At 42.0% G+C, this 19,660-nt stretch overlaps 3 protein-coding genes across 8 annotated transcripts; 1 reads left to right on the top strand and 2 right to left on the bottom strand.

The window, feature by feature from the left end:
- Nucleotides 1–710: 710 nt before the first annotated feature.
- nocte (no circadian temperature entrainment) lies at nt 711–14,222 on the bottom strand. 5 transcript variants are annotated; one of them, XM_033483141.2, is made up of 20 exons: nt 13,787–14,222; nt 12,711–12,858; nt 12,352–12,606; nt 12,086–12,242; nt 11,902–12,000; nt 11,516–11,808; nt 10,866–11,409; nt 10,000–10,758; nt 9,772–9,910; nt 9,483–9,693; nt 7,390–9,384; nt 5,228–7,264; nt 4,072–4,266; nt 3,619–3,927; nt 3,362–3,547; nt 3,149–3,284; nt 2,693–3,043; nt 2,449–2,594; nt 1,974–2,256; nt 711–1,884 (listed from the first exon to the last, which is right to left on the bottom strand). In XM_033483141.2, exons 2-20 carry the CDS (start codon nt 12,801–12,803, stop codon nt 1,733–1,735), a joined length of 8,340 nt encoding a protein of 2,779 aa, XP_033339032.2. In that variant the 5' UTR covers nt 12,804–12,858; nt 13,787–14,222; the 3' UTR covers nt 711–1,732. The 5 variants fall into 5 exon arrangements, with proteins under 5 accessions (XP_033339032.2, XP_033339028.2, XP_033339031.2 ...); XM_033483137.2 differs by having other exon boundaries at nt 9,483–9,910; XM_033483140.2 differs by having other exon boundaries at nt 2,470–2,594; nt 9,483–9,910.
- Nucleotides 14,223–14,456: 234 nt separating this feature from the next.
- Nucleotides 14,457–15,818, top strand: LOC117227690 (peptidyl-prolyl cis-trans isomerase-like 3). Of its 2 annotated transcripts, XR_004492126.2 has the most exons (6): nt 14,457–14,616; nt 14,688–14,762; nt 14,849–15,129; nt 15,206–15,350; nt 15,512–15,580; nt 15,697–15,818. XR_004492126.2 is itself a non-coding variant. In XM_033483152.2 (5 exons), exons 1-4 carry the CDS (start codon nt 14,614–14,616, stop codon nt 15,330–15,332), a joined length of 486 nt encoding a protein of 161 aa, XP_033339043.2. In that variant the 5' UTR covers nt 14,457–14,613; the 3' UTR covers nt 15,333–15,350; nt 15,512–15,627. The 2 variants fall into 2 exon arrangements, 1 of the variants encoding a protein (XP_033339043.2); XM_033483152.2 differs by lacking the exon at nt 15,697–15,818 and having other exon boundaries at nt 15,512–15,627.
- On the bottom strand, nt 15,176–19,324 carry LOC117227684 (sarcosine dehydrogenase, mitochondrial). Its single transcript, XM_033483144.2, has 15 exons — nt 19,189–19,324; nt 19,017–19,119; nt 18,657–18,913; nt 18,367–18,579; nt 17,962–18,294; nt 17,731–17,893; nt 17,482–17,629; nt 17,284–17,422; nt 17,008–17,205; nt 16,674–16,941; nt 16,446–16,575; nt 16,104–16,360; nt 15,852–16,014; nt 15,647–15,754; nt 15,176–15,554 (listed from the first exon to the last, which is right to left on the bottom strand). Exons 1-15 carry the CDS (start codon nt 19,210–19,212, stop codon nt 15,383–15,385), a joined length of 2,676 nt encoding a protein of 891 aa, XP_033339035.2. The 5' UTR covers nt 19,213–19,324; the 3' UTR covers nt 15,176–15,382.
- Between the last annotated feature and the right edge of the window lie 336 nt (nt 19,325–19,660).

Raw genomic sequence — 19,660 nt, 5'->3', positions numbered from 1 at the left:
CAATGACAATAACGACAATTGTAATGCTAACTGTAGGAACGTCTGCAACAGCAGCTGTAGTTAGTAGTGGTACGTGTAGTAGTAGTAGCAACGATAGTAATGATAATAGTAGTAGTATTAGTAATAATGGTGTAGTGATTACGAAGTAATATTGATTACCGTCAAGGATAGTAATTTTAGCACCGATAGTAGTCACGATAATGATAGTAACATTGTGTACTGTTGTATAATAATATAATGGAAAAGCAATGATGACAATGATGATAGTGATGACGATGATGTTGGTGATAACGATGATGGCAACGACGACAACGACGACGACGACGACGACGACGACGACGACGACGACGACAATAACATTAAAAATGAAATATGTCAAATAATAATAATAATAATAATAATAATAATAATAATAATAATAATAATAATAATAATAAAGATCATGACGACGATATATAGTTGAATATGTGATAATGATATCATGCACATTACTGACGGCGACAATCATATTTGATTTGCAACTAAAATAGAAAGACCACTTTCTATACAATCAAAATATACAATGAGACATTGTCGCTACTTAATGGAATATTACGCACGGAGAATCGAATGCGCTTCATATATTTTTAATCGATGTGATATATTATTATATTTTGAATTATTGATCATCTTTCCGAGAGTGTCTAGGTCATGATAATATATTCAGTAACTATAAACAATTGTTGCACTATTTATTTTTCACAAGCTTCGTCATGACCGCACATTATATTAATAAACGATTAATGTACACGAACTTTTTACTTGTCACACTGTATTAGGGACAACGTCATGCAGATCTATACGACCATCGCATAGGTAATTTGAAATTTCGATATACATAAAACAGTCTTCTTTACCGACGTTTGTTGTTCTTTCCCCCATTTGAATGGTGCTCTAGAAAATGTATTGTAGCAACGGTCGTGCTATATCTTTGTCGAACTAAATTTCCGGATAATTGGCTTTTACATTATCGTATACCACAGACCGCCGTCGTGTCCATATACAGAAATACGAGTCTTGTGCACATTTATAATGTTCATATTCAATGCAATTAATTGGTAGGGTGGTTGATTAACACCAAGAAGTGATACGTTGTGCGTACCAGTCCAGCTGTGATGCGTTCCTAACTTTCGCTTCCCATTAAATCGAGCAACGCGCATTACGGAGTTCCTTTCTTTCGTACAGTAATCCGTAGAAAGTTTTCGTTTTCGTTCAGACAAGCTTGGTTTGTCTTTAATGTATCGATTGGATTTATTTCCTTGAACTAGTTTCGTTTTTCCCTCATACTTCTAACGTTCATTGCAGCGTTGTGTACTTAGTACGCACTATTATTTTCTCGAACAAAAGGGAATGTTCGATAACGTGATTTGTTCGTAGAATTTATGAAACGCAACTTCGTTATAATTAATTCGGAGAAGCGTTGACGTGTACAATGACGATATCACCTATGTTTCTTTTCTTCAATGCGCCAAGGTTAAGTAATTCTAACTAGATACATATACCAGTATAGCCAAGTATCGAATACGTCTCCCGAGAGCTCATGAGCTTCTTTAAAATGGCAAATACAATGTCATTTGGAGTCTTTTCCATGTACAAAAACAACTTAATCATTATAATTTACCTTTCGAATCGTAATCGTAAACAGTATTTCTTTTCAAGCGATAGAATGAACGGAACGGTTTTTCTTTCACATTCACTCATTTTGTTGGTTCACTTCTTCTTTATTGTCATTGTCCTGTTGATTGACGTTTGCCTTGGTGCTTCCTTGTTGTGCAGCGGATCCATTGTCGTTGATCTTATCATTGTGAGAATCAGTTTTCTCGGTTGTATCCATTTTCACATTTCCTGTCGAGAACAATTGAACGTAACAACAAAGGTAAACAGACAAAAAATTGTATTTCACGAATTATGCATGAGTAATACGGAAAACAAACCTTGCGTAGAATAGTATTGTTGTTGCATTTTCATGTTACGTTGTTGCTGTTGTTGTTGTTGATGCATATTTGGTCTGTGACGATTGATTTGAGTTTGTGGCGGTTGTTGCTGTTGTTGCTGCGATGGCATGCAATTCGGTTGCTGTTGAGTGGGATTATTTGGATTTGGACCCGGTGTGAATGGAACAACCGGTCTCTGAATCGGTGGAGGATATCTTTGCTGCGAAGGTTGAATACCAGGACGTGGTGGCATCCCCATACCGCGTACATTTTGCTGCAAAACCTGCAATGTAGTGAACGTTCATCTTCCGATAGGGTGACCTTTCCTTCATTTCTATCGATATACATCAATATCGAATAATGATTTAGCTTTATTATCTAAGTTATATATTCTATAGTATTTCATTATTTCTATTATCGTTTAATCGAATGTTTGATTTATGGTAATTGAGATAAGCGTAAGAGCGATACATACGTAGTTATTGTAACTGCTTACCAAAGCAGATTGACTAACGCCTTGATACTGCTGATACTTGTGATGCTGTGTAGGACTTGGTTGAGGCTGTTGAGACGAAGATTGTTGTTTACAATTTCTTGATTTGGGAGATGGTATTTGTGGTGCTGCGGCAAAACGTTCAACATAATAAAATTGTGAATGAAAATGTTTTGCAATAAGGGAATCTGATAGAACAAGAAGATATAGAATAAGCGCAACTCACTAGAACTGAAAACCGATGCAAGAACATCTTGTTGATTTCCTGAAGGACTCTTCAATTGCCTAGGTTGCTCCTGTGGCTGATGTTTGCTGAGAAACGTAGGACCAGCGTTCGCTGGTCCTGGAAGTCCTCCTGTAGGATTACGAAATTGCTGAGCAGCCGCGGCTGCAGCAATCTGTAAACCGGAACTAGATAAAAAGCCAGAGCTGAAATTTTGTAATCCAACCGGTGTGGCACTGCCGGTTGCCAAATTCTGGCTATGTTGACCGAATCCTTGGAGTCCGTAATGAGTGCCAGTTTGTTGGGTAGCGCCCCCAGGTTGATAAAAACCTGTTTGCGAGCCGGTAAACACATCTGTAAAACAATGTTTTCGTTAACTATAGCATCAAATCATCACGCATACTGCGTCTTGTTATTGATACACTACGCAATTTTGTTGCAAACTATTTGTATATTTACCAGCCGAAGTGGCGCTGTAGTAACTATTGGCTGAAGCTTGTACGTTCGGCCCGGGTCTCTGTACCAATTGAGAGTTGCCCATATAACTACCGCCCACCCCCAGTACTTGGTTTGGATCATACGGTATATACGTCAACTAGAAACAATGGAATGAATTAGTTTCTGGAATTAACAGTTTGAAACGGCTTATTGAAAGGAATATAAAATTAGTACTGGATTTGGTTGCGGAGCAGACGGTGCTTGAAAATGCGGAGCCTTTGTTCCAATAGCACCGATAGGTTGCGAAGATGGCTTCACGCTCGCCGACATCAAAGAATTCGAGGAAGAGCTGATGAGAACCGTATTTGGATTATTACTAAGCTGTTGGTTTTGTCCAAAGGGTGGCGCAGCAGCTGCAGTCTATGAAAATAGTCATCAGAAAATCATCCAGCTAACGTTGGAACTCATTTATTGTTCGATGTTCTACTTACAATACGAAACTGGGAGAGATTGCTCTGATACATCTCCGGGGTAGGCGCGTTTGGCGCGTGCGGAGGCGGTGGCGGAGGTTGCTGTAGATAGAGATTCTGCTGGCTAAACGAATTTTGTAAGGATGGTGCGTACTGCGGATACTGATTGAAAGGAGATCGGCTTTGATCTAATTGAAACGTTCCGTAAAGACCTCCTGCTTGAGCCGGAAGTTGACCAGAACCTGTGTTAAACAGCACGGCTGGTGGGGAGGGTATCGCAGACATACTACCGTATTGCGCGGCTTGAGAGGCCGGGTATTGAGGAAATTCCTAGAATGAAAAGAAAAACAAAAAATAGAAACAGGCGATTAATTACATTTTATAACATGTAACGCAGGCGATGACGCGAGCAGAACAAACGTAGTACAACGTAACGCAAGACCAGAGAATAGTTTGTTTTCAGTGAAACTGCACCTGATAGTTTATGTGAGACGGTTGTCCCGTGGAATTGAACGGAGGTGGGCTCAAAGGTCCTTGAAGACTGACCGGTGGATGACCGATTGGACTCTGACCCGCTCCGATCGGGCTTGGTCCGGGAACTGTTGAACCTGATTGACCGCTGTTGCTTCCCGAAGACTGTTGCTGCGGCTTCACCTGCGGGGGAACCAGCTGCGCATCAGGCAAAGAGTCAGCATCTTCCCACAGGGGACATGGTATTTCGTTATTTAATTTTCTATTTACATCACTATCAACTGCCGTTCTAATTGATGCTGACCGAATCACGCGTATTTCGGGGAACAATATTTTCTTCCTTTCTTTAATCTGCTTTCGAACTGTGGTGAAAATAGTTAGGTTCATCGCTAATCGTGTTTGAACTGGATGAAGGGAGCATCACTCGATAGAAAGTACAGGAGAACTGTAATTAATACTAGGGAGCGAAGGATGGGAAAGACTATAATAATAATAATAATAATAATTAATAATAATAATGATAATAATAGTTATGATAATAATAATAATAATAACAACAACAATAATAATATTGCCAGCATGAAGGAAACGACACTTCTCTAGATTCAGTTTCGCCGAACATTAAGTTTCCGACATCCAGATAGATGAAAGCAATTGCAAAAGGCAGGGCATTAATGATAATGATGAAGTATCTGAATCGGGATGGATGATCGGTGATCTCAACGACATTAGAGTTTATTTTATCGAAAGTGTTACTCGTTAATCGGAGATGAGCAATATTTAATGTTAGAAACACGATTCGAAATGGTTGCAGAAGCGAACATGGTAGAGATCGATATGGAGTAGTGAGTTGCTATTGTTAAGCGGTTGCCGAGATCGTCGGTATCGCAAGGATGAAATAAAAACTGAATGAACGGTTCGCGTCAGCCACTTACCTTTCTGATTTTCACCATGATAACTACTTAAGGGAACGTCGAGATACGGGCAAAGATAACTTCGAATATATTGACAAATGTAAGAAACAAGAATGGAGAAACAAGAAAATACATATAAATTCTTGAATTTCAGTCGGAGTATCGAGTCAATTTCTAGTGATGTAATAGCTTTGATACGCATGCATGATACTATGAGAATAAATGTGCGCGAAATGATTTCTCACCTTGCACACGTTCGTGGAAGTGGTTATTTCACTTTTCATGTTATTTTGATTGTATTGTTGGTGCGGACTGTAGCTATCGTCGACGTCCGCACTTTCGAATGCTTGAGGAAAAGTGTTTGCGCTACTGACAACGTTCCCATCCTCGTGCTCGACCACTGTTGGCATCGGCGGTGCGTTTTCCCAAACTTTCTTCACCGATGCAATCTTCAGATTAAGCTCGGCGGTAGAGGGCGAGATAGTGCTTTGACCGGTGGCCATATGCATGGATCGCGCCATTCCCAAGCTCTTGTTTTTGTCTTCCGTCAATTGAGAGAGGTCCGAATCGAACGTGAAGTCCAACTTCATATCGGCATTGTCTTCGTTTTTGTTGAAAGACAACGGCATCTGAATTGGCTCCTGATTCTTGTCTTTCATCAGATCGCTTGGTTTATTTGAAAACGCAACAGGGAGGCTCTGTTGTTGCTGTTGCTGTAACCCAGGAGCGCTCCCGCCGCTGCTTTCCTCGTCCAATTCCGCACGTTTCTCGACGCGCTGCTGTTGTTGTTGATTCTTAATGTGATTTGGAAACTTCGTTTTAACGGCGAGATCGGAGGGTGCGGCTTTGGTGGTCTTCGAGTAATTAGTGTTCTCGAAGATTAAAGTCTGTACAGGTGGTGAAGAAACATCGGAGACAGAGTTTTTCTCAGAATGTTGTTCCTTCAATGTTTTGCCAGCTCCACTTCCGCTTCCGCTGCTGCCACTACCAGCTCCGGCGCCGCAGCTGCCGGGTTTCTCACCATTCGGGGAGTTTCGTTGGCTACTGTTGCCAGAATTCGTTTGTTCATTGATCTCATGACCGTGGCCATGAACGTGTCCATGATCGTTTTGCGTCGACATGCCGGCCATTAATGGAAGATCGGCAGAAACAGCGGACGGCGAAGTCGAACGCAGCTGACTGGTAGTGAATGGTTTGTCCCAAGCGTTGACAGAAGGCGGCGGCGCGGGTCCGCTCGACGACGAATCCTTACTGCTGCTGTACGCGTTGCTAGAGTTGCTTTGTTTATTCGAATCATTCAGCTCCGATGTGCACATCTGTTGCTGTTGTTGCTTTTGCAACCGCTGGAATCGAGGAGCGAGCCTCGGTCCCCGTGTTCTATCATGCTGTTTTGGTAGCATATTCGCTGGTTGTGGAATGGTTTGGCTCAACGGAGTCGGTATATTCTGGACCTGTTGCAACGAAGCGGTCTGCGAACCACCTCCGTTCGCCTTAGACTTTGAACGATCCCGCTCCCTGTCTTTCTCCTTTTCACGTTTCAGCGGCTTCGTTTCCTCCTTTTGCCCGTGTCTGGACTCCTTGACGTTCTTCTTGGAACGAACCTCCTGGAAACCATCGGAATCAACTTTCTTTTCTGTTACGTTCGACCCGTCCTCGGTATAATTACCGGACTCCATTTCGTAGTCTACTGTTATCTTCTTCTCTTTAGTCTGGGATTTTTTATTCATATCGTTCAGAGCTTGGTTCACTAAGTTTGGATCAGTCAATTTGATTTCGTCTATACGATTCACCGTGGTATCCTTCGCGGTCGACTTGTTTAAAATCGTCGCGTTACCTCCGGAAGTCTGACTCCTCGATCTTCCGTTCTGCACTTGAGCGGACTGCATCAGAGGCGGAATGGTGCTGGCATGATTCTTCTGATTGGCGAAACCCAAATTCTGCAGGTTTCGTTTCTCCGCACCAGGAGCACGGGATGTTGAATTGGAAGACTTTGCAGGTTTCTCTCGCTGATTTCGTTGATCCCGCTGATTGCCCGAAGTTCTGTCTGTCTGCTCGTTTCTGCGGGAATGTCCCATGTTCGATCCCACAGTGTTCTGGCTGCCACCAGAGTTTGTACGCGTGCCGAACTGCTTGCGGCTGTTTCGCACCTCTTTGTGCTCTTCCACGTGTTCCTCGCTGTTGTCAGAAGTCGACTCCCACTCTTCGTTTCCAATATCTGACGAATTTTGCTTCGACACGTTGCTGCTGCTTCCACGATATCGGGACTCCCGATTGTCTCTGCCCTGCAATCAATATCAACGACAATTTTTAATAACTGATCGATTCTATAATAGTACATAGCTGTCGTGGCAATAATCCGCGATCCCATGGGCAGTGGTTCTAATTTCATCTGTTCATGGTTACTTACCCTTCTACTAGCGCTGCGAGTTCTTTTCGAACGCGATGATTCCTCCTTGCGACCATGTACCTTTTGAGAGACGGCATTGCTGCTCGTGTGATTGATGTCCTGCTTGTTGCAAGGCTGCTGGGCTTGTTGGTGCTGCTGGGATTGCTGAATAGGAGACTTAGTACGTTTCCCGGTGATCCCTGCGGTGAGCGCTTGTTGTTTTGCAATGATTTTGTCGTCGGTAGACTCTAGTTGTAAGCACGTGAGGGTGATCGGTTCTTTCTCGGAGATAGGTGTCGACAAGGCTGGATTCTGGCGCATCGAGCCCGACGATTCTTGCCGCTTCTCCTCAGCGGTCCGTTCGCAAGAAAAAGGACTCTTACTAGAGGGCGGTCCGTATCCTTCCATGCGATTTCCGGTGCTGGTAGCGCTTCGCATTCGCACGCCGCCCCGACCGTGACGAGAAGGTTCTCCGGAAGGAGCAAATCCTTCGTGGCTCGTTTTGCTACCATCGTAGGCTCGTTTCTCGCTTCGTTGCGATTGCGGTTGGGACTGCGATGGCGGCTGCGTTTGCGACTGCGATTGGGACTGCGACTGGGCCTGCGTCTGCGACTGTGACGGCGTGTAATCGGCTCGCTTCTCGTCTCGGTTGGAGACTTCTCGATTACGGTCCTCCTTTTCTACGTTTTGATTAGGCTTTGGCGATCTGGCAGATTTCTTTTCCTCTTTTCCCGACTCAGTTGAGCAAGATACCTCGTCCCCGCTGTTTTCCGAGTCAGTGTGTCCGTAAGAACCGCTTCTAGCAGAAGCTGGTCTGCCACTGGTTCTGTGCACACCTCTTCGTCCTCTAGACTCTGAGCTGCGCCAACCTCCTCTAGCGTACGACGTGCCATACGTAGCAGCCCACTGACGGCCTCCTCGAGACTCGCGGGCTCTAGAATTCGATCCACCGCTGCTGGTTCGATTTCGAATACTCTTGTCTCGCTTCTCTTCCTTTCCCTGCTGTTCCGACATAGCATCCTCGTTCAGAACACCTTCTCCTCTTTTCTCCAAGTTCAACTTCTCCAAATTCTGCTTCAGCTCATCGGTTTCTTTATCGTTTTTGATGCTTTCCAAACTTTTCTCTTCTTCCTTCTCGAACGTTGGCGAAACAGCATCGGCCCACGCCTTTGGAGAATTGTCACCTCTTTCCATCGTTCGATTGCTGTCGTTTATTCGATCTACTTTCCAGCTCCAAACGTCTGCATCCTTCTTCGTCTCAATGACCGATTCTTTAGCCGGATCTTTTTTATCGTGCTCAGAACTCGCTCGTTTCAATTGAATTAAATTACGTTTTTCGCCTTTCAGTTCATCCGCCTCAATTCTCTCTTTGGTCACCGGTCCAAGAGGCTGTCTTCTTTCTCGTTCTCTTTCTCGGTTGTCCTCGTGATACGCGTCACGCTTGCTTTCTTCGTAATCAGCAACCTCGTTCGCCCAAGAACCGCAATCGCGCAACTTGTGCGAATCATCCTCGCGCAGAGACGTCTTCGATTCTCTGGAAGTGCGACTGTCGCGAGAATCCGGTCTTTGCGGCCGCTCGTTGCGTTCCACTCGCTCGTCCCGCTGTGTGTCGCGACGATTATCCATCGACCTAGTATCTTGTATACGTTCCTCTCGCCATTCGACACTCTCCGATCGTTCTCTTTGGTCGCGGTCGCGTTCCCTGTCGCGGTCACGATCGCGATCACGATGGTCACGATTACGTTCACGGTCACGGTCGCGCTCACGATCGCGTTCACGGTCGCGCTCACGATCGCGGTCACGATCACGGTCACGATCACGATCACGATCACGATCGCGATCACGATCGCGTTCACGGTCGCGTTCACGGTCACGGTCACGGTCGCGATCGCGATCGCGATCACGGTCCCGATCTCGGTCGCGTTCACGTTCATGGTCGCGGTCACGATCACGGTCACGATCACGATCTCGTTCGCGTTCTCGATCACGGTCGCGATCACGGTCCTCAAAAGAATCCTGTTGGCGAATACGAAAATCAATTTAAGACTGTACGAATAAACACATCGATATGTGATATTGCAAATAAGAAATCGGTAACAGAAAATGCTGAATACCTTCAAGTAATTATCGTAATCCTTTTTCAGCTTGGTGTCTCGTTCGCGAGTTTCCCTTATGTCTCTGGTCGCTCGAACATCGCGTGCATCTCGGTTTTCTCGATCGTCTCTCGATTCCAAGGTATCCTTCGAGTCCCGAGTTTTGTTGTCGTCGTAGTATCTATCACGTTCCCAGGAGTCACGAGAATGTTTGTCCTCGTAATCGTGATCTCTGTAATTGCGGTTGTACTCGTCACTGTAGCCGCCTGGTTTGCGGACATCGTAAGGCCGATGCGAGGAATTACGATACCGATCCTCCCGTAAGAATGAACTTCGATAATCTCGGGACGGAGGTCGCTCGTCCTCCATCGACACAGAGATTTCGGAGTCAGTTCTGCTTCGACGATGAGGCGGAACAGTACCGTGAGACTGCTTCAAGTTGTTATCTACTGAGACGAATGTTATTCGGATGTTAGAAATATTAATTAGTCGATTCGCAAAAACAATTCTAAAGTACAATGACATTTTGACTACTTACTTAGCGAACTCTGAGTGTGAAGCCATCTGCTGGAGTCGTATTGTCCGGAAAACGAGACAGTCTGGAGAGATGCTCTCTCGGTGCTCGGTGAAATACGATTAAATCCAGCGTTGCTTCTCTCAGCTTGTTGCTTTTGAAATCGCGGTGGTAAATTACATTGAAAAGAACGGGAAAACGACGGCAAGTGTTCGCGATCTCTCGTGTCCCTTTGATCGCGATCACGGTCACGGTCGCGATCGCGTTCACGATCACGATCACGGTCGCGTTCGCGATCACGGTCCCGATCCCGGTCACGTTCGCGATCTCTATCCCGTTCACTGCGCGCACCGTCTTGTCTCATGAAAGTTTGTCGATCGATTTGTCGGAAATCGGATAGCAGCTGGTCGCGCGAGTCTCTGCTATACTTCGGAGCATCTCTATTTTCGCGAGATTCGCGGACCAAAGGCTTGTCATCTCCACCTTTCCCCTCGGCAGATCCGGCACAAGACCGTTCTCGATCTCTATTCTCCCTCTCGCGTTCCCATTCCGGTACCGGGATTGGCACAGGTGGAACACTTATTAAACTCTTCGGTTCAATCGACTGTTTTTCTTTCAATTTTTGCTCGACATCTTGTTGTTTCTTAGCTGCAGCCTGTCTACTCGATTCTTCGTACAATTTCTCCACTTCCTCTTTACGTTGCTGAGCACGCTCAGTAACGGATGCCATCTCGACTCTCACCACTCGTCGTTTCTCGTTCCATCCTTCGTCGTCTTCAACGCCTGTTCACAGTAAAACACATTTAAAAATGAGAAAGAAAAACAGTTTGAAGGTCAAATAATATATTGTATAATATCACTTTCGGTGAAAGACGAATCTGTATCCTCACCTCTCAAAGAATGTACCAAATGTAATTGTGACTGGTTGCTATTGTAGCTACCAGATCCATTGGATCCACGATAATCACGTGGCAAAGAGCTGTGAGTCCATGAACGATGAACTGGTTGGTCTCTGGTTTCCTTCGACTCGCGATTGTCGTGAATATCACGATTTTCTCGAGTTTTGTTATCTCTATCTTCCGTTAAATTTTCTTCGGCTTTCTCCTCCGTATTATCTTTTTTCTCGTCTTTCTTCAGTGGTTCGGAATCTGTTTCGTCATCGCTAAAAGTAAGTTTTTTGTTATAATCGATGTCATCTTGTTCTGCCCAACCGGCATCGCGGGAAATATCGTCCATTCGAGTAAGATCTTCCTCTTTGATAATTGGTCGGGTAACGATTTCTTCCTCGGGAACACGTTCGCGTTCTTGTTGACGCGGGGGTGGCGGGGCAGGGAATCGTTCCGCGGAATAATTAAATCGTGGTCTAGGTCCGTTAGGACCGGTATTCGATGGAAACTGTGAGGGAAATCCTCCAGGAAAGTTTCCTCGGTACATCTGCAAATATTTTGTTTTAAGTGAAAATTTGTCAAAGTGTGAAATATCTGTTACACCTTTTAAACGTTCAAGACCGGTGAACAGTTATAAGAATGTACAAACTTACAAACGGAGGGATAAGTCCTCTATAGTGGTGTAAATTTGGGCCAATTTGATGAGAGCCAGAATTTAGAGCGCTCTGACTGTTTGGAGCGTTATGAGGGCCTCCCTGGGCCATGCCCATGTTGGGAGACTGGACCAAGTTCTGTCGTCCGCCAGATGCGTCGGCATGTCCTCCCGATCCAGTCGTATTCAAAGGGGGGCCCTGGACCCCCGAAGTGGTCCCAGTGCCGGGACCAGCTGTTCCCAACCCTGCACCACTGGCTGTACGACTTCCACCTTGTATCCAACTTCCTTCCGCTAGCAAATAAGTACATATGTATTCCTTTCCATATCTTGCATAATATCATGCGTATTAGCACTCCTGTATTATACTAGAAAATTCAAACTTACTTTGTGGACGTAAACTTGGCCCGGGACCGTATTGAGCACTTAATTCCCGATTTGTAGACTGCTGCTGTTGAATATGTTGCTGACCTGCCGGTACACCGCCTAGCCATTGTACCGCGAACAAAACAATCGTGTAGAAAAGCGCAAAATTAATTAAATAACATTCATGACAAGTTACGATTTTTACCATCTCCTGATCTGCTCATTATTGCACTCCATGATGATTTGATATTTGCGTCGGAACTGTACGAAGGTTGAGAAATGCTTTGTTGTCCTGGCAGTAGAGGATGCAGCGATGATGTTGCAGTAGTCCCTGCTACACATTGTGCCGGTGAAGAATTTGACTAGTAACAATAAAAATGATCATTCCAGTATCCACTCTTTTCCATGCTTGTAATTAAACATATATGTATTAGACATAGTTATTTGCGAACGAATCATTTGTAAACTCACAGTGGTTGTTTCCGATGAAGTTGTAGTTGTGGTAGTTGTGATGGTAGTGGTTGTTGTTGTTGTATCTTTGGTAGTAGCCCAACCACTTCCTCCGCTTGGTACAAGACTGACAGCTGGATCGCTACTACTATATTCGCTTTTCAAACTGGGCAGATTGGCAGGAGGTCGCCGTGCCGAAGGCACCTTTCCAAGACTTTGCATTCCATGTTTGCGTGGTAATGTATTTTTTTGCTGCTGTTGCTCCAAAGATTCACCCTGAATACAGGTAACACAAATTTCATTATTATCTTGTTCTTTGAAATTTTTGAATTAAATATCACAAAAATAAAAAATAATTGCAGGATTCTATAGCTACTTACCCTACACTCTCTATATAAACTATTGATGTCTAATGATTGGAACTTGGATTTTCCTTTCTCCCCCTTCGACACAAGCCCTGACAGAGTAGACATGCTGTCTGCAGGCAACCATTTAGTACTAATCAGACCCAAAGAACGAACCTTTTGTCTGAAATCATAACATAGATTTTTATAGCTATAAAATATTTTTAACTTGTTTTATAACAAGATAGGATTCTTTTATAAAAATAAATAAATAAACAGGAATAGAAATATTTGAGCAAAGAACTAATCAAAATATTTCACTCCATTTAAATGTATATTAGAATTTAGTTAAAAAAATATAAGATACATAAAAAGCATATGAAATTAATAGTATATTCTATATGTAGGCACGCGCGCGCAAACCCATACGCGACAATAACACAAGTGCGCAAATAAATGAAAATTGATAATTGGTAACTACTGAAAAAAAATTTAACAAATAACACTGGCAATTATGCGACAGAGAGCAATACATTGACGAACTAGACAACGAGAAGGTTGACAAGAACGTTCAATGCGGAAAGCGAATGAGAACGAGAGGGGGAATTGATAGAGACAGAGATGGAGACAGGCAGACAGACAGACAGACAGACAGCAGACAGAGCGAGAGAGAAAGGCTGACAGGAGAGAGTCGGATAGTTTTGTTATGTTGAAAAAAAAAAGAAAAAAATGAAAAAAAGGACAAAAGCGGAAAGAAAGTAATGAAAAACTATATACAATCGAGAGAATATCTGCTAAAATATGCGAAAGATGCTGACTGGGAAGAAGGTGTATGGGCAGAATGTAACGTTCCGACCCAACCCCTTGTTCGCGATGTCAAAGTCACGAAAATTCAAAACAAAAAGATTCATGATGCAACGGTCATGTATTCAGATAATGATAAATGATTTACGGGTTCGAATAGTTTTGAAAGGAAATAGTTACTAGGTAACCATACGAAACGAGAAGTAGCACTCGAGGTTGACGCTTACCAGGACCAAGTTGTATAGCAAGGTTTCCACGTAGAAAAAAAGATTCGGACGGAGAAGCAAACGAAGGAAATAAGAACTTACCTTGGTCCGTCCAAATGGGTATCTAATTCACAAAAGGGTTAATTCCCAGTTAAACTAATTAATATCCGGATCGCCACGGATTACAACTGTTACAAGTGTACCGCGCCTGTGAGACACAGATACTTCTTTTCCACAATTCGTCCAAGATGGCGAATGCGCGACTTTCGGCTCTTCTTCCGCGATCAATACAATTACGTCATACGACCAGAGAGCCGTTTGCACAGACGCGCCACTCGTCCGGATTTTCTTGTCACTGCTTTGCGATGCTTCTTTACGAATAATTGTTTTCCCTTCTTATTTCAGAAAATAAAATCAAATTCTCGATTTGAACGACGATAGACACGCTTTTTACGCGTTAAATCTACACCACAGTATTCAATATCTTTTTTTACCTAACCGTTACTTATGACGAGAAACAAGCGGAACATTCAACAGAAATAAGTGGCGCTGCTCCTACGATGCCTTGTCGCTTCAAACCGAAGTCAAGTTCACTACAAATTTATTGGCATTATTCACGAATTATGTTCCACGCTTTTTTTCTCGAATTCGAATATCTTCTCTTTATAGTAGATATAGATTTTTTGATTTTCTAACTCATCTGCGACTACTTATGAAAAAGGTATACAAGAAATACTTGAAATTTGTTTAACAATAACTGTATACATTTGATTTCGTTGGTATTCCTATAAAATTCAAAATGGCCGTCTATATGTGTGTACACTCGGTTTTTTTATCGGTTACGCATAGATGGTATGTTATGAGAAATGTTGGTAATAACAAATAACGTTTTCCGAATTCGAAAGAATTGCTGAATAATCTACTGAAAAATGGTACGTAAATTAATATCACCGTATTCGATGCAATTATTTCTCTCGCATGTCATACGTAATATCTTTTCTAGAGCGTAACTCTACACACGGATGTCGGTGACATAAAGGTAGAATTGTTTTGTGAGCTATGTCCAAAAACAAGTGAGGTAAGTCTTTTCTGTATCTTAATCCAATAACCATCCTTGGCACATGCATGTTCTGTTAACTGCAACTCTAGTTTTTTATTTTGTAGAATTTCCTCGCTTTGTGTGCTAGCGATTATTATAATAATTGTTTATTTCATCGCAATATAAAAGGATTTATTGTACAAACTGGAGATCCAACACAAACCGGTAAAGGTGGAACTTCGATATGGAATCGTAAATTTGAAGACGAGTTCAAGGAAGAATTGAAACACAATGCCAGAGGTCTTGTGTCTATGGCAAATAATGGTCCAAATACAAATGGAAGTCAATTTTTCATTACATATGGGTCACAACCACATTTAGACCTAAAGTACACTTTATTTGGAAAGTAAATATTTTTGCTATAGATCATATTAATCTATATAATAACAGTATTTCAGATATAATGATTTGTTTATTTCCAGAGTAATAGATGGAATGGAAACATTAGAGCAATTGGAAAAATTGCCTGTGAACCCAAAGAATTATAAACCCCTTACAGAAACCCGAATAACGAGTGTCACTGTTCATGCTAATCCTTTGGCATGTTAGCTGTACATTAATTATAAGGTACAAACAAAGAGTATATAAATGTGTTAGAATCACAGATTCGATTTGTTTTCATAAATTCCTTTTATCCTCTTGTTCTGAGGATCAAATGGACTTTTTAAATAGGATTCAGCTTTATAACGTTTCCCCATTACCTCAATCTCATAGTTACCATTTTTCAGAAACTCGTCTGTAATATTCTCTCCGTTTGGGTGCTTAACAAATCTGTATAGAAAAAGAACGAAAGAACAGTAAGTTTAAAATCATTATGTTCAATAACAAATTATAATTATACTGATTGATTGCATCTTTATTACCCGCGACCGATGGCGTTATCACAGCTATATCCTTGTTCTGTTCTTCGTAGATAGCCAACGAGAACGTCGTTCCTATAAATAGGTTCTAAACCCCATAATGGGACACTGCTAATGTAACAAAGATTAAGACAGTTGTATTTATCATATATAAATAATACGTTCGAACGAACAATGCCTGATCACTATTCTGTTGCAATGGGCATACCTGTCTACATGGAAATGCATCAGTTTCTTTTTAATTCCATTTTGCCGCAACTGATCGATTACTGATTTCCCTCGATAGTGACCGTAATTGCGACAAACAAATCCTAATCCAGCTTCGATGGGGTTATCGTCTGTTCGAAGATCCGAGCCCCAAAGATGATAACCTACAGAATACATGTAAGAGAATTTAGAACAGTATGTGGGATCTGTATAGTTCACCTAATCTCCTTTTGGAAATGTTCTTATTAAGTACCTTTTTCGCAACTCAGACTGTACAGTGCTCTGAATCCTGCAAGTTTCATATGAAATTTTTCTCTGTATTGCATTAATGCTGTATAAATTGATTGGCACGACGACCTGGGTATATGTATCTCAAAACCGAGTTCACCAGTAAAACTGATTCTGATTAAGCGTACCAGATGGTCTTGAATTTGGGCCAGTCTAGTGGTCGAGTAGCTGAATGATTCATCTGAAATTTTCTCTTCCAATAATGATTCCACTATCTTTCGGCTGAAATCATAAACACGCCAAAGAAAAAAATAGATCGAAAATATACAATAGAATTTTTCGTATGATCCTGCGTATTTTGTGATACCTGTTACGACCCTGAATCGACAGGATACCAATTTGTTCGGTAACATCATGCAAGGACACTTCGAATTTCTTCTCCTCTATTACTTTGTTCATGTGAGCCCAGGTATGATACGCTGATGCTCCACTCGACACTTAACATTCAGAATAATTGGATGTGAACAGAATGAAACACTCATGAAAAATAAAACGTGCTAGAGATGGCGGGAAACTTGTGGACGGAACAACTTACCGATGTAGAAGCCTGTGTCTTTAAATATTGGATTTATAATTTCGCCTGAACCGGGTTCTATAATAGTAACTGTGGAATCCATTTCTACTCCACCGGCCTTATTGAGCATACACGTGTAAATTACTTTATTCGTATTGCAACGTGTATCTGCCGTGAATAAGTAATCGACTGCTTCTCGTGCTTCTGGACCACATAGATAAAATTTTCCAAGATAAGACATGTCGAATAAAGCGACGTCGTTTCGACAGGCAAGTGCTTCGTCTTTAATCTAAATACCGAAAATGCGTATTGTTGATGTTTATCGATACAGTCATTGTTGATTAATTCAACTTACTATATTATCAAACGGTGAAAGCTCGAAACTGTATTCTTTCTCTAATATCTCACGATATTCATCTCTTTCGTTTCTAGGCGTTACAGATAGCTTTTCGTAATTATATGGTATAATCTGAACCTTATGACTCGGATAAAACCATCCCGGTCGCTCCCAGCCTTGACGTTCTTCCATAATAGCACCCTCTTCAACAAGTAGCTGCAATAAAGAAATCCTTTGTATGCACAACATCGGCAAGAATTTAAATAAACCAAAAAACTTTTTACGGCACTTTACATTATGAAAAGGATCTGTTTTGAGATTTCTACCGCTCAATGGTTCATCGTGCGGAAATATAATGTTATAATTCTTCACATATGCCTCGTAGGATCTTTCGGTCATCCAAGTTAAATTGTTCCTCTGTTCCATGATAAATCTAAGAGATGATAATCGATACGAATAATGTACTGTGATAGAATCGATTGACACAAGTACCTTCTAATGTCGTAATTAAACATGTAATTATCTGGACGGCCATTTATAATCCAACGTGAAATTTGTTCTCCGCATCCACCTCCAAACATCATGCCTGCGCTATTGTAACCACAAGAATAAAACAGTCCGCTGCACCGTGGGTCCTCACCTTTTAAACGGAATATATTAACAAGTTCAATTTGAAATAACTCAACAAATTATTGTGAGAAAATAGTAATTTGATTTCTTGGACTAGTCTTAAATTTTTACCCATAAGTGGCTTATGATCGGGCGTGAAGCTTTCTGGACCGCACACGGTCGTTCTTATTCCGGTTGTGGATAATTTAGGAATTAGTTCAGTCATGGAATCCATGTATGGACTGCAAATATCCCAATCCAGTTCGTACAGACTGAACGAGAAGTTATCAGGTGCCTTTTATATAATAGAGATTGCATAAACGTGCTGACAGAATAGAGAGAACAGAGTCGACAAAAACTTACGGATCCTATTAGAATGGGACATCGTTCGTAATAACCTGCTCCGATCGTGCTTCCCTGAACTCGAAAGTATAGACTGCCATCCGGGTCCCGAATGTTCGGAAATTGTTGTTTCACTTCAGTCATCGGTTCGGTAACGATGTAAGCGTGTTTGATCGGTACTAAAGGGATGTCCAAATTCAGCGTGTTCGCAACTTTTTTTGACCAAACTCCTGCAGCGATTAACACAACGTCGCTCTTTATGATTCCATAGGGCGTCTCGATACCGCGAACTTTCTTCTTATTCGTATCGATGTCGTCCGTCAATATCTTTGTCACCGGACAATCTTCGATCACCTGTAAACAATAGAACAATAACAGCCTGTAGAAAAGTTTTATTAGTTTAAAAACTCGAGGAACCTGCCTTACCTGACAACCATTGTTCTTTGCCGATTTGACTAAAGCATTTATCAACATGGAAGGATCGATGACTCCATCAGTTGGAGAGTAGATCGCTGCTCGAAAGCAGTTCTCGTCGAGCAGAGGAAACAAGTCTTTTGTCTCTTTAGGCGAGATTAGTCGCGCTCCGATGTCGAAAGCGTTTGATGCGCTAACGAGCCTTTTGCATTCTTCCAGTCTTCCCTACAACATCGATTGTAAAAAATATCTTCCATAATATAAGTAATAGGACTAGAATAGGAGATTTCACGAATATTCACGCTAGTACGGGCGATTATAAGTCCACCGTTGTTGATCCAGCCTGGATGGACACCGGTTTCATCCTCTAAACGGTTTAGCACGCGTTTACTGGCGCTGAGCAGTTGCATCTCGACGTCGTATGGTCCACGTATACCCCATACAAGGCCTCCGGTGTGCCACGTAGTACCGGATATTAATTTTGATTTATCCACTAGAACGGCTTTGATGCCCGATCTTCCTAAGTGATACAACGCGTTGCAGCCGGCGCTCCCGCCACCTATAAACAATCATTATTATCCAGATATTAGACATTTATTACAGTGCGGTTTGTTCATAGAGATCAATATTAGATTTCGTAGATCAACATTCAATAGATTTACCGATTATTACAACGTCCGCGTAGCCTGGTAGTTGTACCGATGAAGTTTGGGCCCACTGTGATGTTGTTACCGATCTCGTTCTGCCGATACATCTTGTATTTACCTAGAAATGATTCGTTGAAAATTTTGCGATTTGATCTTTCTAAGTAGAAAACAACTTCTATAGTCATACCTTGGCCTTTATTAGACGAAACATACTATTTGAGTAGTATACTTCCCAACAGTTTCACCGTGGACTGCTATTGCACGTATGCCACAGTTGTCACTGATGCAATGCTTCTTCGTCATACGTTATCATTATAAAGTTTTTGTTTTCCCATTTTTTATTATCGAAATTGCCAGTGTAATATGTTTGTTCGTTACGATATCATTGTTTGTGCAATATAAACGAATCCATAGAAAAGTAATCTATTTCTCGATGGGATGTTTTTCTTGTCTTAATCTTGCAATACGAGCATAAACTTTTATTTGTTTCAAAATTAGCTTTCGTTAGTTACTGAACTTAATATTTTTTAACTAATAATCATTACGCGTGAATTATTAATGCGCGTCAAGCGATTGAGTAGGATATTATCTGTTGCAGACTGGAAAAATTTCCAAAGTGATTTATCCTGAAAAATGAGAAGCGACTTGTCTCGGCAATT

The sequence above is a fragment of the Megalopta genalis genome, chromosome 1, assembly GCF_051020955.1.
Source record: "Megalopta genalis isolate 19385.01 chromosome 1, iyMegGena1_principal, whole genome shotgun sequence".
Lineage (NCBI taxonomy): Eukaryota > Metazoa > Arthropoda > Insecta > Hymenoptera > Halictidae > Megalopta > Megalopta genalis.
This window is presented reverse-complemented; position numbering and strand designations above follow the sequence as displayed.

Coding starts and splice junctions, on each gene's coding strand:
- LOC117227690 (XM_033483152.2), top strand. Junction 14,763..14,848: donor TATGTCCAAAAACAAGTGAG/GTAAGTCTTTTC, acceptor TTTATTTTGTAG/AATTTCCTCGCTTTGTGTGC. Junction 15,130..15,205: donor AAGTACACTTTATTTGGAAA/GTAAATATTTTT, acceptor GTTTATTTCCAG/AGTAATAGATGGAATGGAAA.
- LOC117227684 (XM_033483144.2), bottom strand. CDS start 19,212: ATGTTTCGTCTAATAAAGGCCAAG. Junction 17,894..17,961: donor GTCCCATTCTAATAGGATCC/GTAAGTTTTTGT, acceptor ATTATATAAAAG/GCACCTGATAACTTCTCGTT. Junction 17,630..17,730: donor CGATCATAAGCCACTTATGG/GTAAAAATTTAA, acceptor TCCGTTTAAAAG/GTGAGGACCCACGGTGCAGC.
- nocte (XM_033483137.2), bottom strand. CDS start 12,803: ATGTCTACTCTGTCAGGGCTTGTGTCGAAGGGGGAGAAAGGAAAATCC. Junction 4,267..5,227: donor CTTCCACGAACGTGTGCAAG/GTGAGAAATCAT, acceptor CCTGATGCGCAG/CTGGTTCCCCCGCAGGTGAA. Junction 3,548..3,618: donor ATCTCTCCCAGTTTCGTATT/GTAAGTAGAACA, acceptor CTATTTTCATAG/ACTGCAGCTGCTGCGCCACC.